We start from the raw sequence: 17,151 nt of genomic DNA on the forward strand, positions 1-17,151 counted from the left end.
ACGGCCACGGCAGCTTCCGACGAGTGCTCCAGAGCGGCCAGTAGCCGGCCACCAACCACCCCTGCTGCATCGAGGTGATCATCGCGGCCTCTTTGCCACCACAACCGCAAGGTGTTCGACACTTTGCCCACAAAGGTATGGACAGTGTAGATGAATTTTTCTTCCACCACTTCATTTATTCATCGGACGATTCATCATCGGATGATGAAGATCTTGTGATGGCTGCACTGGTCGTTCACGACCACATTCAACGGCAACTTCCTCGGTACAGGGGGTCATTCCCTGGCCGTGCTCCCAATCTGAACCGCAACAGGGAGAGAGGCTACGCCCTGTTCTATGCCGATTACTTTGCCAATACCCCACTCTTCAAGATGGATAAATTCCGTCGCCGTTTTCGTATGGCAAGGTATCTGTTCAATTGTATCCGAGAGGGAGTGGTTGCTCATGACCCATTCTTCGAGTGCAAGACGGATGCCCTTGGCAAGCTTGGATTCTCCTCTTATCAGAAATGCACCGTAGCCATCCGCAAGCTGGCATATGGAATTCCAGGCGATCTGGTGGATGAGTATGTGCGTATGAGTGAGACCACATGTCTGATGTCAATGTATAAGTTCTGCCAGGCCTTGGTGGCAGTGTTTGGCCCTGATTACTTGAGGCAGCCAACTGCCGCTGATATAGAGAGATTTTTGACGACCAACGCAGCTAGAGGCTTTTCAGGCATGCTTGGCAGTATAGATTGTATGTACTAGGAGTGGAAGAACTGTCCATTTGTTTGGCAGGGCCAGTACAAGGGGCATGTCAAAGCGTGCACTGTCATATTAGAAGCGGTGGCTTCGCAGGATCTTTAGATATGACATTCTTTCTTCGGCATGACAGGTTCTCACAATGATATCAACGTGCTGCAGCGTTCTCCAGTCTTCGCAAGGCTTGCAGAAGGCCATTCCCCACCTGTCAACTTTGAGATCAACGGCCACTGGTACAACAAGGGATACTATCTTACTGATGGTATACTATCTTGTAAAATTATTTTTTATTTTCATAGAATTAATATTTGAACGTGCAAACTTGTTTTGATATGAATATATGGGCATTTTGGCTGTGGCGGACAGGATGCGGCCAGACGCTGGGCGCACGAGCACCGCATTCCAGAACAGACCCGGACATGACCCCATTTTCTTACTCAAACAGATCAAATCCGGACAAAGCAGACGTTCGTTTGAAGTCGTGCGGTGGAGTTAGACCTTATTGCTGCTGCTCACCACAGATACTATTACTAGTGGTAGCATAAAACACCGCACAATTGCGTCTGTTTAATGGAGGTTGACACGGCATGGTATTCCAGCTGGTTTGACACGTCTGTACTGTCGGTTCGCCTCTGTAGAGTACTCGTATATGAATGAGCCAACCACAAACCGTGCATAGACGACGATGATGCCTTGTTGTCGCACTGCTCGCCGAGTTTGACGACCCCGTCAGCGTCATGGAACTGCACACGTATAAACGCAACGCTACGTACATGACCCTCGAGTCCCTCTCCGTGGCCGTGTTACTTCGAAAGCACTCTCCGATAAAGAAAGAGGGATGTCTCCTCCGACCTACCACACCACACCACACCAAGACCAGTAGCCGTAGCCGTAGCCGGGTTTCGTCCGTTCACTCACAGGCCGAGCGCTAGACGCCACAGGCGGAGCCATCGATCGGGCGGCGAGCGACGGGCAAAAGGAGGCTCATCACGGCAGGAAAATGGGCAGCCCAACCACCATTAACAACCGAGATCGGCCGATTAGACGAGGTGAAAGTGAGCGAGGGAGGCAGGCAAAGCAAAGCGTCGGCAGCGAAAGCCTAGCTACCGCGAGCAAATCACCGGGTGTTTTAAGTAAGCAAGCATCACAACAGCTGGTGGCAACGGTGGCATGACATCCGTGGGATCGTCGTCCTTAGGTACAGTACAGTACAGGCATCGTCCATGTGTTACTTTCCAAGAATCAAACGCTTACAGTAGTGTTCCGACCGACATGTGCTATAGAACAGAATCAAAGCCCGTGAGAGAAAAGAAGAAGAAGAAAAAGAGGGGCCGAACAGGAGAAGAAGATGAAAGAAACAAAAAATGAAGACATGCACAAGTTGCTGATGAGCAGAGACGCGATCCATGCAAAGAACTAAGCAATTTCCTTTCTTCCAACTGATGAATTTCCGTTCGCGGTGGAGGACGAACGGAGATCGATCAATGCCGGTCGGTTATAGGGACGGCTCGTCGTCGCCCTCGGGGGCGGGGGCGGCGGGGGAGCCGTCCGCGGTCGTCGCGTGCTGGGCGGCGGAGGAGGAGGAGGCGGAGCGCCGGATCTCGTCGATGCGGGCGGCGGCGTCGGACATGCTGGGCCGCCGGTCGGGGTGCTGCGCGGAGCAGTCGATGGCGAGCTGGAGCAGCTGCACCATCTCCTCCTCCACGCTCTGGTACCTGAGGAGCTCCTGGTCGAACACCTCGGCGGTCCACTCCTCCCGGACCACGGACTGCACCCAGCGCGGCAGGTCCAGGCCCTCCTCGTTCACCACGGCGTGGGTGGGCGCCTTGCCAGTGAGCAGCTCCAGCAGCAGCACGCCGAAGCTGTAGACGTCGGCCTTCTGCGAGACGCGCCGGATGTCGGTCACCTCCGGCGCGCGGTAGCCGGAGACGCGGGTCGGGGAGAATGACGGGCCGACGAGCGTGGGCAGGCCGTGGTCCGACACCCGGGCCTCGTAGCTCTTGGTGAGCAGCACGTTGGAGGACTTGATGTTGCCGTGCGACGCCGTCGGCCCCGTGGAGTGGATATGCGCCACCCCGCGCGCCGTCGCCAGCGCGATCGCCGACCGCGCCTCCCAGTCCAGCGGCGTCCGCCCCGACGACCGGTTCCCTGCACGCACGCACACCACCACATACATGAAGATTATTAACACACATCTCATCGTAGTTACGGTGCAACACGGTTGTTTCTTTCTTTTCTTTTGGGCTTCCGTTGGTTTTACGTCTCGTGTGCGTGTGCATGTGCATGTGCATGGCATGTGTTCTTATCTACCCCGTCCGGGCTCACGAATGATGCTTTTAAATCTTGCGTGTGTGCGTATACGCCGGCCATTATTGGCGCGGGGAGGGGGAGGAATCCCGAGGATGGGAGCAGTGGCGCCAACTAAATGTCACATGGACGCATATCAAGTCCATCAACCACCCTGCCCTCCCCGCTCACATGCGCGCGCAACTTGCCAAGGAAATTTCACTCATCTGCAACTAATAACTCCATGTACGTGCTCGCATAGTTGTAGTATCGGACAGTGTTACTGGATTTCAAAAGGGGGTGAGCCTCCATGGACCACGAGCTTAAGCCAGGCAAGTGGGTCGCAAATGGCGGGTCGTGCCAAGGCCTGGCACGTTGCTGGCCGCCTTAAACTAGCGGATTAGATCCCACGCAACTCGGCTGGCAAACGCTGAGCCCGACAACTCTGTCTCTGCTACTGTAGTCGTGCATGCTAGCGTACAAATTGCAGTTCGGGCGTATGAAATGTACACCTTGGGCATGGCAATGGCGGGGACATAAACAAACCGGGCCATGGACGCGGCGGGGTAGGTCAGACACCGGTTAAAAGGGAAACGGAATGGATCCGGCGAAAGGGACGCGCCACCGCGTTGGACTTTTTTCACGCCGGCGACGGAATATCGCCAGCCTGTTTGGATTCATCCACCGACAGGGCGGCAGCGCCGATAACGAACCGGCCCGGCGAGAGGAAACTGTAAAAAGTTTTTGATTTTTCTTACCGTGGAGGAGGGCGGAGAGGCTGCCCATGGACATGTAGTCGTAGACGAGCAGCTTCTCGTCCTTGCTGAAGTAGTAGGCGCGGAGGGGCACCACCAGCTCGTGCTGCACGGCGCCGATGGCCGCGATCCGCTCGCGGAACTCCGGCTCGGGGAGGTCCACGTCCTTGAGCCGCTTCACGGCCACCGCCGCGCCGCTCTCCATCACCGCCTTGTACGCCGTGCCGAACGCGCCCTTGCCCAGCACCTCCGCCGACGCGCGCAGCAGGTCCTCCAGGTCGAACGGCGGGGCCGCCGCCATCGGCCCGAAGTAGATCAGCTTCTTCGACCCGGCCGTCGACCCTCCTCCTCCTGACTTGGCGGCGACGGCGGCTGCGGCGGCCGCGGCGGCCGGCACCGCTGCGGCGCCGCCGTGGACGCCGTTGCCGTTCTGCCCCTTGGGCTCCCCGTCCAGCGGGCCCATGCCCAGGTCCCGCCCCTTCTCCACCGCCGCCGCAGAAGACCTCGGCGCGCTGCTCGACTTCTTCCGGCAGAGGAAGAAGAGCAGGGCGAGCAGCAGCAGCAGGCCGAGCACGCACGCGATGGCAATGCCGGCGATGGCGCCGCCGGAGAGCCTCTTCTTCTTCTTGCCGCCACCGACGTCGGCCGCGCCGCCGCCCGCTCCCGGCTGGGCCTCCGGCGACCCGGCGGGTGTCTCGGCGGTCTCGCCGGGGCAGAGGCCGAGCGGGCCGCCGCAGAGGCCGGTGCCGAGGAAGGAGTCCCTGGGCATCTTGCGGAGCTTGCGGGGGATGGAGCCGTTGAGCTTGTTGTAGGAGACGTTGAACTGCTCCAATGTGGGCAGGTCCAGCTTGGGGATCTCGCCGGAGAAGTCGTTGGTGTCGAGGATGAGCGAGCCGAGGCGGTTGAGCTTGTTGAAGTCGGGCGAGATCTCGCCGGAGAACCTGTTCTGGCCGATGTTGAGGCGCACCAGGTTCCTGAGCGTGTAGAGCGCCGCGGGCACCTCGCCGGAGAAGGCGTTGTGCTGGAAGTACATGGCGCGGAGCTCGGTCATGCGGGCGACGTCGTCGGGGATGGGCCCCGAGAGCGCGTTCCAGCGGAGGGAGAGCGTGCGGAGCGCGGTGAGGTTGCCGAGCACGCCCGAGGGGAGCGCGCCCATGAGCCCGGCGCCGGGGAGGCGGAGCTCGACGACGCGGCCGTTCTCGCAGGCCACGCCCTGCCACTGGCACGTCTGCGCGCTGCCGTTCCACGACGGCAGCGCCGACCGCCCCACCGCCTTGCGCAGCGCCTCCAGCGCCTGCGCGTCGGTGTTGAGGTCGTCGGAGCGGTACGCCGGGAGCACCGACGCGAGCGCCAGCACGGCAAGGGCCAGCCTCGCCGGCCCCGGCATTGCCGCCATCGTAGAGCGGGAGGAAGGGGGGCGGCGAGAGGCTTGTTGCTCTGTCAGCTCAAGGAGGGCACTGGCATGGCCATGGAGAAGGAGAAAAGCAGAGACACTCTCTGTGTGGAGGTAGTACTGGCAGTAGTAGAAATAGAGTGGGCAGGGGGAGGGGCAGGGGAATCTTGAATTATAATGGAAGGTTTGGTTAGCGCGAGGAGCTGGAGCGGCGGGCCTGATTGGCGCGATGGGCCTGATTGCTGCTTTAATCATGGATTGATTAACCCCGGTGGCGCTCACTGGAGCCTGGTTGGAGAATTCCCGCTTTCCTCTTTTTCTAATCCAATCCAAAGGCAGATTAGCAGCAGGGGGAGGAGTCTTTTGAGGCCCGGTGAAACGAAAGGCTGGCTGGACGCGGGACCAGCACCCGCCGGGCCAAAAGACACGAGAAAAATAATACTACTGCTCCAGTGCTGGTAGTAATGTATTTCCATGATGGATGAATTGTTTAGGAAATCGTTTAGGAAATCGTGAGCTGGACGGGTGAACCGCGCTCGCTTTCACCCGGAATTCCGTCGGGAGGAAATTCCTGCCCACCGCGCTGGAGATTCTTTCGGAATGCTGCTGGTTGGGGTTGAGTGAATCCCAAGCTTCCGACCACGAGCAAAAGGTTCGTGAGTGGTACTGCTGCGCTGCTAGGTGCGACACTCGGGCAGTGGGAGGGAAGTACCCGAGCATGGCATGTTATCCAGTTCACGGGCATTTATCGGCCAGTTCCCCGGGCAAGGCGCACCAGCACGGCCTTCTGCTGGTGTACACAAACTTGAATTTTTGGCAACACGTACGTACGTACACACCCAGTGCCTGCCTGAAAACGCAGCAGTAAAACCCGGCAGGTTCACGATAATAATGTCAAAAGGGGAAATTTAACCGGGCAGGTTCAGGATCGCACGCTTGGCAGGCTTTCTGGTTCCGGTCAAGGACTCGCCGGCCGAGCCGCATCATCACGCTCGAGACTCGGCTGCTACTCCAGAGAGAAGAATGGTGGCCAACTTGCTGATGCCCTCCCGCCCGGGAGAACAAGAGCGGCGAGCTCTGGCAAGCAGATGATGATGGCGTGGCCCAGGGAAGTGTGGCGCCTCTTTTTTTTTTTGTGTGTGTGTTGTTGGTTTGGCAATGATCGGTCGACGGTGCGTACGGTAGGTCTTTCCGGGCAGCAGGTATCGTATCGGGTACAACGAACTCTCGTCTTGTTGTTTCATCGGTTGGAAAATTGTGGGATGGGCTCCGCCTCTGCCCCGCCCACCAACTAGATTCTTTTCTCTGCCCGAGCAAATCGGTCCAGCCCAATCGTCTGCCAAGCCTGCTGATGATGCATTGACCAGCTGGTTTCCGATTTCGTTTCTTCCATTTCTGCCTTTCTTCCTTCGAGATTGTACTACTGCTGTATGCATGCAGGCTGGTTGAAGCTGACACAATTTCAACATGGTGCTAATGATAATAATGCCTGCGGGAGGAAGAACCCGGACTGCAATGGATTCCATAGAATGGCTACAGACAGGGCTGAAAGACATCGAGGAGACAAATTTAGTAGATGTAGAGCAAGTCAGCAACCAAAGGGGCGACAATGATACTAGTTTCTAATGTCAGAAAATTGACCAAAGCATCTTAGAAACTGCTTTCTGTCAATGACAATCCTTCAAACGTGATCGGTCTGAAGCTAAGTAAATCACATGATTCCGTGTTGAATTTCGAAAAGGACAAATAACACTAGAGGATGCTGCAGTTTCGTATCAAATTCAGAAAGACAGCGTATGCTACATACAGGATGGTCCAGATGGTTACCTACTTACCATGCTGAACTGGTTGTAAAAAGATGCTGGAACTTGTGGACGGCGATGAGATAGATGTTCCAGTTGCCAGCTCGAAGCTGAACAATGTTGCATACGACGTGGTTCTCTCCTCTTCTACCAAGGGAGGTTTGTCCCCGGAGATGCAGCGACTGAAACTGGGCAGAGGGATGATATCCGACGCCTATAATTGGCTGATAAACTCATGAACATGCCTTTGAATTCCACCAAAACCAACATAACTTCGCAAACTCAAAATTGAGCCCTTGTTTATCTTCATATCCAAAAATATTTGCTGAATCGAGCCTGCAAGACTCATCCATTGACATTGACACAATGCCAGCAACCATGGCGGAATCGTTCAGCTTCACACCATCTCTAAGGAATTAAACACCTTCCAAGATCCATCAATGCAGAGGCTACCCAACTGGGTAACTCTGCACCTGAAGTCAACCGAGAGCAAAATATTGCCGACACATAATGAGGCTGAGGCACCTCTTTCTGAAGTTAACTGATCCTTACATGATGCCGCAGCTACGCTGTTTCCAAAGAGTGGACCAGCCGAATGGTTTTTCCCACTTGTCACAATCGCAGAGTTAAACAGAAAAATTGAATCGGCGGAATATTGAAACTTTTGACTCAGCTACTTCTCTGGATTGAGAGATGTGCCTCGTACTGATTCTGAAAGCATGTTTGCATGATTGTCAAATATGCCTCCCGAGCTTCTCGTTAGTGGCAACAATTATCATGGGCCTCTCCTCTTGACCGAGCACTTATTATCTGAAAATGCAAGGGGCTGTTGGTCGAGAAATATTGCCACACTTTTTGTGTGTATGACATATGGTTATTTTTCACAAAAAGAATATTGCCTAGGGTGTGGCTTAGAATCAAACACCCACCTAATATGAGGTGTGGCAATGTGTGGGAAAGTGTGGCTAGAAACCAAACAGCCCCGAAGTGATGTATTTGCTGACCCCTTTTTAGTCATTCATTGGCAGTAAAACCTGAATGTTGACATGAACTTCAGGAGATTGTTGTTCTGGGTGCTTCTTTCTTGTTGAACCCTTTCCTTTGTAATGTTGTTTGTGTCAACTGAAGCTTCGATTCTGTTGTCTATCATCTAACACTAGCAGTGATCTCAATGAATCTTAAATATGGTTTCCCTACAGTACCTTATTATATTTGCATATCTGACTTGTTTCTTTATCTTTGGATGTCTATTATAAGTCTATTAGGATATCAGAGAGAGGTGACAGTGGAAACACAGGAATAACTTGACACAATTTTCCCGGATAAGAGCTACTGTTAGATACTCCTACTAAATTTTCCAGCATGAAATGAAAACACTGGAAAGATATATGTTGGATTGGTGACTAAGAATTTCATACAAATATACCTACTGCATAATGCAACATAAAGATACACCATATGTTAGGAAATGTTACTGTTTACTGTTTACAGCAGACTTGGAGAATGTTTCTCTGTTCACTCTGTTGGCAGAAAGTGTAAATCCTTCATGAATAGCTGAAGGAACCCTTCACACCATCCAAGCTTTCTCCAAGGGATACCCTGAAATGAACAGAAACAAAAAACACAAGTTGGGGCGACGGAGCAAGAGCAGCTAACCAAACTAAAATGCCATCTTCTATATTAGGTGGAGTGGAGTGGCGAGTGTGGGTGTGAAAGTTTGAATGTAGCATCCACGGTGGATTGGGCTCTTTACCCATCTTCTATCTTTAATGATATGCATGCTGTGCGTATTCGAGAAGAAAAAAACTAAAATGCCAGAGACTCAATGGTCAACTAGTAAAAGATGATGCAATGACAATATGGATACAAGTTAGGTTCATTACAGTATAAAAATGAGATTATTTTTCAGACCTATACAACAATCTGAATAATAAAAGTAGCAGCATGTAAACTCTAATGTAAATTATCCAAAACACCTCAGTCCGAAATAAAGTGATTTCTGTTTTCTTTTTCTGGATGTAATTTCTCAGTAAATAACAAATGATCATGGGGATCAAAGTGATATTCTGGGAAGTACAGGTATTTACAATGTGAGGAGCACCAGTAACTAATATTTTCTTTTTTGTTCTGGAGAAGTAAAACTGTGAGATATAGCAACAAGAATTAGAAACCCAATGGACCCAGCGGGTTACCCTTGATGAACAGTTATACTAGCCAACATTAGGATGAGTCGAGTTGTGAGTTGACAAAATAAAACACACAGTAATGTAGACCGAAGAATCCAAGAGACAGCTGGGTAGAATACATAAGGACAGAACCTTTGTTCTACCGCAGATCATGGAGGTTGGGAATGTGGGTGATGACACTTGAGCAGACTAACATAATGATTTGCTTGGTAGGAATAAAATGTCCTGAGTGCTGCTGTGCTTGCTGTTTGTGAGCTCAGTAAAACATATGAGATGGGTGCAACGTAATCTCCCTTACTGAATTATCCATTTGGCTAACATGTTATGACAGGCTTCATGGTCAGGCTTTTAACACAAGCCATAACTAACTGTTCCACCATAAGTACATCAAGCCTAATCACTAGACGCTGAACATATACCTAAGACTGCCCTTCGTAAGGAACTACATGAAAAGATATAGGTATACAAAATTGGTATGTGGTGAAAATTGCTAAGAACTCTACTTGTCTATGAGCATTGTTCTGACCCTCTCCTAAATATCCCATCTGACAGGAGACATTACTCCAAAAATTATCTCGCTCCTTTTCCACCCTCTACACCCAAACAGAGAGCAAAACAATGCAACCATTTACGATGCTAGGTAGATACGTACAATTCAGCCTATATCCAGAAACATTAAAGCTACACATCGAATATACTACTGCTGTCTTACTTGTGCATGCAGTATTTGTACTCATGGCTGCGGACATAGTCTAGCTCCCCTTCCTCAAGCTGCCACAACACAGTAAAAAAATCCCATCAGAAATCAAATCAAACACCACAAAAGCAGCCTTCCACATCGCGCCTCCACTCACCGGATCGCCGCCGTATATGAGGTTGTAGCACTCCGGCGAGAGGCAGCGCAGCACGCAGTTCTCCTTCTCCGTGGTGGAGGACCTGCACGCGAATCCCCACAGCCCGCTGCGCGGAGCAAAGAGAAACAACACATCAGATGCATTCCCACTGAACGTTAGCAGCACAGCGCATATACGGCGGCCACGTACTTCTCGACGTCGGTGTAGCAGGCGGCCTTGTTCTCGCGGATCTCCTTGTCCTGCAACGCGGAATTGGAGGGTGAGACGGGTGGATGATGGCAGGGAGAAGCGTGGGGAAAGGTCAGGGGAGGAGACGTACGGTGATGGGGCGGCCGGAGGACTTGGCGGCGGCGGCGGTGGGGGAGATGAGGAGAGCGAGGAGGAGGAGGAGGCAGCTGCAGGCCGCGGGGTTCCGCCGCCGCTGAATCCGGTGGAGCGGTGGACGCGGACGCATGGCGGCTGATGGATCCGGTAGGCTGCGGTAGCGGCCGGTGAGACGAATGCGGTGGTGTCTCTGCCCCGTGTGGAGTCCAACAGAACCAATCAAGTGGAACGCATTACAAATGCTCCTGTACAATATATTTCTATCTCTTTGAAATATTTGAAACATGTTTTAAAAACTTCCACGGCATTTGTCACCAGCTTCTCCAAACATATGTCAATCTCTTTTGCATGTAACATGTTCCATTCTTGAGTCAACAGCTTCTTTACAATTGTAGTAAATATTTTCTATCACATATTCATATTTTAATCTGTTCAAGGCATGAGCACTAGTCTAGTAGCACTACTAGTACAAATGTGTTGTTCTATGCTCACTGATGTTACTCTGGTCCCTGCTTCTTCCTGGCTTTTCACACAATAACAGAACTGGCGGGGCGCAAACAATATGATCGCCAATCTGCCCGAGAAACAGATTTGTGCAACCGGATTCAGATCCATTACACTATTAACATCCAACAAACAGCGCTACCGAACTTCACTCTCCATCTTCAGGTTTAGTTGTGCGATCGTCCCCCTTCGGGCAAAACCTGAATTTGTCCCTTCTGCTCATCACGAAGATGATTGCTGCGATCATGAAGCATCCTTCTAACAATGGGGCAGCACGATGAACTCCGCGTTGATAAGTCCACCGTGGAATAACAGGTTGTGCACTGATCGAAGCAAACCTCTGATCCCCTTCATCAGCCCTGCCATGATATGAATGACACTGTTAAATTTGAACAAAAATGACCTACAGTTCTACAGAACTAGGGGATGCTTATTAGTCAAAATACTAAGCTTCTGTCCTTTTGGCTATGCACTAGAAGACGAGTTGGCTTGGCACTACAATGTAAAGGCGGTACTATCAACATATCAATACGACAGACCCACTGTTGCATTTTGTTGCAATAAAAGATAATAAGATACTATATGTACCTGAACAGATTCCTGACAGACCCCCAAAACGATGTTTTCTTCCTTGCCGAAGAATGATGGCTTCCGTCTCTCAAGTTTCCTTGGTCTATAGTTTCTGATTAAGCCACAAGGTTAGGCAGAAAAAAGATGCTAACTACAATTAACTCGGAAACAGTACGATGTACCATCACTAGGAACTGAAATGCCCTGAGTTCCCTTTAGTGCGGCAAGATCTTGAACAAGTGAACGTGCCTGGTCACTGCATAAATAATAAACACAATGAGAAACTAACACAACAAAAGTGACTATGGTGTTAACAATGGAAAAACTAACAAGCAATGCTACTGATTTTCCATTCAGCCTCCCTGAAGGACCACTATGAGTAGCAGCAGCCTTACAGTTGCCAACCGGTAATGCCAACAAAGAGCAAACAACAAACGGAGGACAGGGAAGGTCAGATGAAATATAAGAACAGCCATGTGATTGTTGTTGTCTGTTGAGCCCTGCAATCAAGCATGTCCAATTTGGTTCACTTTTTGAACAAGAAATCAGCTAGTTCTTAAAACTTTTGGAAATTAATATTTAAGGGATGGTTTTGGTGATAGCTAAAGTTCGATATGATATCAACTCATCAGAGAGTAAACACAAGTCAGCAGCACGCATGCTGTTAGAAAACACTGGCAATTCACACCTGATATTCCTTGGGATCTTCACCTTTATCACAAAGTTGTGATCGCCTCTATGGTTAGGCCTCTTAATGTCTGGAGCTCCCAGTTGCGCAAACTTCAACTTCTCCCCAGGCTGAGTTCCAGGAGGAATATAAAGATCCTTCAATCCCTCTATTGTCTCAACCTGAAATAACAAGATTGCTTTCTCGATTAAGCTTAAGTGGGAGTCTTTCTAGCACAAACGAGAATGTTTGCAGCGTGATGGAATTAACAAAGGATATACTTCAGTTATTAGACAACATGTAAGTTTTGTGTGATCTAACTTGAGGACAACGATTACGTGTCAAAAAAGGTTTCAAGCTTTCGAGTTTTGACAGCTCACCTTCACCGTTGTTCCTAAAATTGCATCAGTGTAATCAATCGTGACATCCGAGCACAGATTGAGACCTTCTCTGTGGATGCCTTGTTTTTCTTCAACACGAACAAATATATACAAGTCACCACTTACGCCCCTGCATGATAAGATAGAAATGGATAACAATGATAATAACAATATATTTTCCCAGTAAGTGGACCCTAACAAACTTAAGTACTTAACTGAAATGCGAGTAGTGTTACATTCAGACTGTATTACTCTACTTAAAGTATACAAATTGACAAGTATAAGCACTTTGTCAATTGTCAGAAATCTGAGTATGGACAGCCTAGGTATAGCTTTTACCAAATAACATGTTTAAATTAAACATGCGGAAAACTACATAAGGGGTTCATAAATTTACATAATTATGTATTAATTTCCCAGTGCTTGCCTTTGCTTATCAACACTACCTCCTCCGGTAAGTCGAACGGCTGAGCCATCTTCAATACCTCCCGGTATGTCTACTTCTATACTTCGTTCAACTTGGACTTTGCCTGAACCATAACAGCTTGCGCAATGATCAGTAATTATCTTCCCACTGCCATCACAGTTTAAGCAAGAAGATATCTGCAGAATGTAACAGCAAGATGTAGTAATTTAAAGTATCATACATCAAAAGATACTAAATAAAGTGTATAATTCTGAACTTCAGGAAAGAGAGGACTTTGCTAAGCATGTCAGCCACGAGCAATAGTAAACAGTGATAAACAGACTAAATTATGCGGTAAGTGCACCGAAAAATGGAATATGACATATCAAACATTTACAAAAATTATTGCATGTAAGATTTTGTTGTTCATACACTAATAAGAGTTTATGCATGTTCAGAAGACAAGAGTTCTCCCATATTCCATGAAATAATACACAGTCCAACAGTAACTCCCACATTCATGAACAGTAACCCTAGTGGCCCAACAGAAAAACAGAATTCTAGAGAGACTTCATTTAACAGACAATTTGTATATCGTAGGCTCTAATAAAGGTGCACAAAATTTGCAAAAGCCATGCAGTAAGTAAACTCAGTAAGCCAGTCTGAACACAAGTTACACAATGACAGGAAACACAACGTTCCAGTAGAATGTCTAGGTCACCTGAGATACTATACCAAAAGGTGTCCTCTGAGATTTCATCGACCTGCCTTGACCTCTGCATTGTGCACATTCTGTTATGCTATTGCTAGATTTAGCTCCAGATCCATGGCAAGCGCCACATGTTTCATGTCGAGAAATACTGATCTCCCGTTTGCCTCCAAGGATTGATTCTTCAAAAGGAAGGAGAAGATCATAGCTGCAATACAGATAAAAGGGCGTAAACAGCTATCCAAGAATTAATTTTCCCTGCTCTAATGGGAGGCTGAAATTATTTACCGAATATCAAGTCCCCTGTTATCATTGACATTTGAACTGTAATGAAATCGCCCTGGACCCATGCTATCTCCAAAGAACTTGTTAGAACTGCCAAAGAATGCATTGAAGAGTTCATATGGATCAACCTGCAAAAGAAAACAAAAGGCCGAAGATCATGTTACATTAGCTTTATTCGATTGAGGCCTTCCATGTAAAGTGGTTTGTTAGTTAGGATGCAGGATGCACACAACATACAGCTATTTGCAAGATAATCACACATAAATGAGAATCGCATGCTGTTGCTGTTTTTTTCTTCTTCATTGCATTGCATCCTATGGTTAACTTTGTATTCTGTTGGATAGATTCTCTAGCTTGATTTTTCAGTTAGGTTTTTACCTGGCGTTTATCTGTATATTCTTTCCACGGGTCTCTTGTAAATACTAGTATTGTACATATCTTGTAAACCCTTTTCATTATTAATAATATATATACTGTCAGCGCCTCCTCTACAGTTCTCTGTCAAAAAAACTCTGGTTTGTTTACTTCAGCTACTAACGCAATTATTATACTCCCCCCAATCCATATTAATTGTCGCTGATTTAGTACAACTTTTATATGGATCGGAGAGAATAGCAGAGTTCACTAGTCTTTCAGAAAAAAATGAGAATCACATGCCAATGTGTATAATAGAGAATATAGAATGTCCGCGGAGGGTAAAGTGAGAAACATTTTTACAATTTAGCCCACAATAATTTCATGATCGAGCCTATCAAACTGCTATTACATTAATTGTTAAACATGAAATCCAATTTAGACAACAATTGTTGGTGTAAGTTGAAGAATATAATTAGGAAGAGAAAACAACATCTAGGAAAATGGCAGATTGAAAGAAATACCCCATGTGCACTGAAATCTCCACCTCCATAATCTGCATGAAGTCCTGTTTCTCCAAACCGATCATACAAAGATCTTTTCTCTTTGTCCGACAGAACCTAAAAGAAAAGTGTAGTCATCTGATAACATTGTCAAACATCACAGTTTGGAAGTATATGGTCATCTAAGACTCTTTGATTAAAGCACAACTATAATATAGTATATTACTTAGATTTTGATTCAATGATGTTGTTGATAAACAAGGAACCAGTAAGTACAAGGGTCACCGTTAAGTGTTAACCCCTTGACACAGTGGATTAGCAGTGTAGTAACTAGCAAGGGTAACGCACAAACTAAAGGTTAGGAATAGTTTCAACCTGGCCCTCATTAGATCAAGTTTCATCTATAGCAGAGAAAGGAAAATAAAAAAAGAAATTAATAGTACATCTGCACAGTAAAAGAAAACAGAGACGCAGAAAACATAGCCTTGTAAGTAATAGGTTTTTTAGTGGCTTCATGAAATTGCTGCAACTATTCCAGTATAGCATATCTCCAAGATGCAGAGAATATAACTTCAACGGGCTACAGTGCACATAAAGTGCAGCACACTGGGAAAAATTGGGTCACTTTACTACAAAGAGTAAAATAATAACTAGTCTAACACTCAGCATATCCCTAGCACTTCAGCAGAGACCAGAGAGCAGACAATACCTCGTATGCAGCACTTATCTCCTTAAATTTTTCTTCTGCCCCAGGGCTCTTGTTCATATCCGGGTGGTACTGAAATACAAAACAAACCAAGAAAGTGTTTTCTTCACGGTCTGTAGCTCCAGCACCACCTATACATGGGTGGAATCTTGGAAATCAACACCCCATGTGATAAAATACGAGTAGGGTCTACCTGAAGAGAACACCCAAAAATGCACAATTGGGACTTAATTTGTAGACTGTACTACATATGTATAGCTCGGTAATCTTCAACACAAAGAGGCACAAATATGCAGGATTATCATCTTACAAATTGATAAAACCCAGTATCTTGATCCAGGCATTCCTTTTAACAAGACAGAATGTATTTGAAAATTAGGACGAAACCAAAAAATTAAGTTGAAATTACATTTAGCATAGCTTTGCCGAATCCCGTGAAGGGTAGAACATCTCTATCATATTACTACAATCTTTATGAGAGCTTACTTTTGACCAGGCCAAATCCCAACGAGTCAAAAAATGCTCATGCTGTAACATTGCTGTACTATCGCCACGACCAGCTTTCTGAAATGTACCTCATTTTTAATACAAGATGGAAGTAGTGAAATAGATGCACATGCTGATAATTCCCCAGGTTGGCACCGGAGAATTATGCAAGTGGCCCAACTCAATCATACCACATTATCTCTCTTACTTCTAGTCTCTGTACACTCATACAATTACAGACAGGCAAACTGTACTGGATGTAACAGAATAGCAGCAGCAGCAGCAGCCGAGAGGGGCATGGAAGAGGATGGAAGCGAGAGAGCAGTACCTTGCGCGCGAGGGTGCGGTAGGCGCTCTTGACCTCCTTCATGGTGGCGTTGCGCCGGACGTTCAGCGTGGCGTAGTAGTCCTTCCCTCCGCGCTCGGCCGCAGCCGCCGCGGGCGGTCGCCTCCCGAACGCGGCGGGGAGATGGGTTCGAGCGCGGGCTCGACGGGGCACTAGGCGGGGACGGAAGTGGAGCTCGCCGGAAGTGGAAGGCCGCGGCAGCGGCTGGCGGAGGGTTGAGGTGGGGTTAGGCGGAGGATTTGGGTTCGCCGGGAGGTAAAGCGCGGCGGCCATTGAACGGGGCGGTGGCTGTCCGCGCACCCCTGTACGAGTCCGGTTGCGGTGAAACTCGCAACGCACTGTGGCTTCCACGCTGCGACTCTAACTACTAGCACCAAGCATTGAAAAAAAAAACTACTAGCACCACAAAATGACTACTGGAAAATCGCAATTGCTTTTTTTTTTTACAAATAATATCTCTTACTCAATCACCAAAACAGTGGCATCATTTACAAGCACACTAGGGGTAGTATCCATCCAAAAATCAGGGGTAGAAAATTTAGCTAACCTTGCCAATTCATGAACTACCTGGTTAGCTTCCCTATTACAATGATCATAAACAACATGATTAAAATCTAGTGACATGAAATAACAATCGTCAAAAATTGCGCTAGCAACTGAAGAAGAATTTTCGTCTTCAAGAGCTTCGATGGCCTCATTATTGTCGGAGTTGATCTCAGTTTTACAGCATCCTACCGTACAAGCAAGATTCCTGCCAAATCGAATTGCAGTTGCCTTAGCTGTAAATGAATCAAAACATATGTCAATTTTTTTGTTTGCAGCAGCTATAAACTGGCCATTGTGATCCCTAAGAACAACAACTATGAACCGGCCATTGTGGTTCCTAAGAACA

At 48.1% G+C, this 17,151-nt stretch overlaps 3 protein-coding genes across 5 annotated transcripts; all 3 read right to left on the reverse strand.

Moving 5' to 3' along the window:
* Positions 1 to 1,952: 1,952 nt before the first annotated feature.
* Positions 1,953 to 5,381, reverse strand: LOC125552460 (putative inactive receptor kinase RLK902). Its single transcript, XM_048716015.2, has 2 exons — positions 3,788 to 5,381; positions 1,953 to 2,891 (listed from the first exon to the last, which is right to left on the reverse strand). The coding sequence occupies exons 1-2, from the start codon at positions 5,178 to 5,180 to the stop codon at positions 2,239 to 2,241; spliced, it is 2,046 nt and encodes a 681-aa protein (XP_048571972.2). The 5' UTR covers positions 5,181 to 5,381; the 3' UTR covers positions 1,953 to 2,238.
* A 2,966-nt stretch (positions 5,382 to 8,347) lies between these two features.
* On the reverse strand, positions 8,348 to 10,573 carry LOC125552462 (uncharacterized). Its single transcript, XM_048716019.2, has 5 exons — positions 10,339 to 10,573; positions 10,209 to 10,258; positions 10,020 to 10,125; positions 9,878 to 9,936; positions 8,348 to 8,578 (listed from the first exon to the last, which is right to left on the reverse strand). The coding sequence occupies exons 1-5, from the start codon at positions 10,471 to 10,473 to the stop codon at positions 8,524 to 8,526; spliced, it is 405 nt and encodes a 134-aa protein (XP_048571976.1). The 5' UTR covers positions 10,474 to 10,573; the 3' UTR covers positions 8,348 to 8,523.
* Positions 10,574 to 10,662: 89 nt separating this feature from the next.
* Positions 10,663 to 16,611, reverse strand: LOC125552461 (Molecular chaperone Hsp40/DnaJ family protein). 3 transcript variants are annotated; one of them, XM_048716016.2, is made up of 11 exons: positions 16,242 to 16,611; positions 15,431 to 15,499; positions 14,743 to 14,838; positions 13,868 to 13,992; positions 13,592 to 13,787; positions 12,892 to 13,067; positions 12,465 to 12,594; positions 12,106 to 12,266; positions 11,600 to 11,673; positions 11,436 to 11,529; positions 10,663 to 11,206 (listed from the first exon to the last, which is right to left on the reverse strand). In XM_048716016.2, exons 1-11 carry the CDS (start codon positions 16,530 to 16,532, stop codon positions 10,996 to 10,998), a joined length of 1,623 nt encoding a protein of 540 aa, XP_048571973.1. In that variant the 5' UTR covers positions 16,533 to 16,611; the 3' UTR covers positions 10,663 to 10,995. The 3 variants fall into 3 exon arrangements, with proteins under 3 accessions (XP_048571973.1, XP_048571974.1, XP_048571975.1); XM_048716017.2 differs by having other exon boundaries at positions 15,431 to 15,620; positions 16,242 to 16,378; XM_048716018.2 differs by having other exon boundaries at positions 15,431 to 15,558; positions 16,242 to 16,372.
* Between the last annotated feature and the right edge of the window lie 540 nt (positions 16,612 to 17,151).

Source organism: Triticum urartu, chromosome 4A (genome assembly GCF_056163025.1).
Source record: "Triticum urartu cultivar PI428250 chromosome 4A, HENAU_Tu73, whole genome shotgun sequence".
Classification (NCBI taxonomy): domain Eukaryota; kingdom Viridiplantae; phylum Streptophyta; class Magnoliopsida; order Poales; family Poaceae; genus Triticum; species Triticum urartu.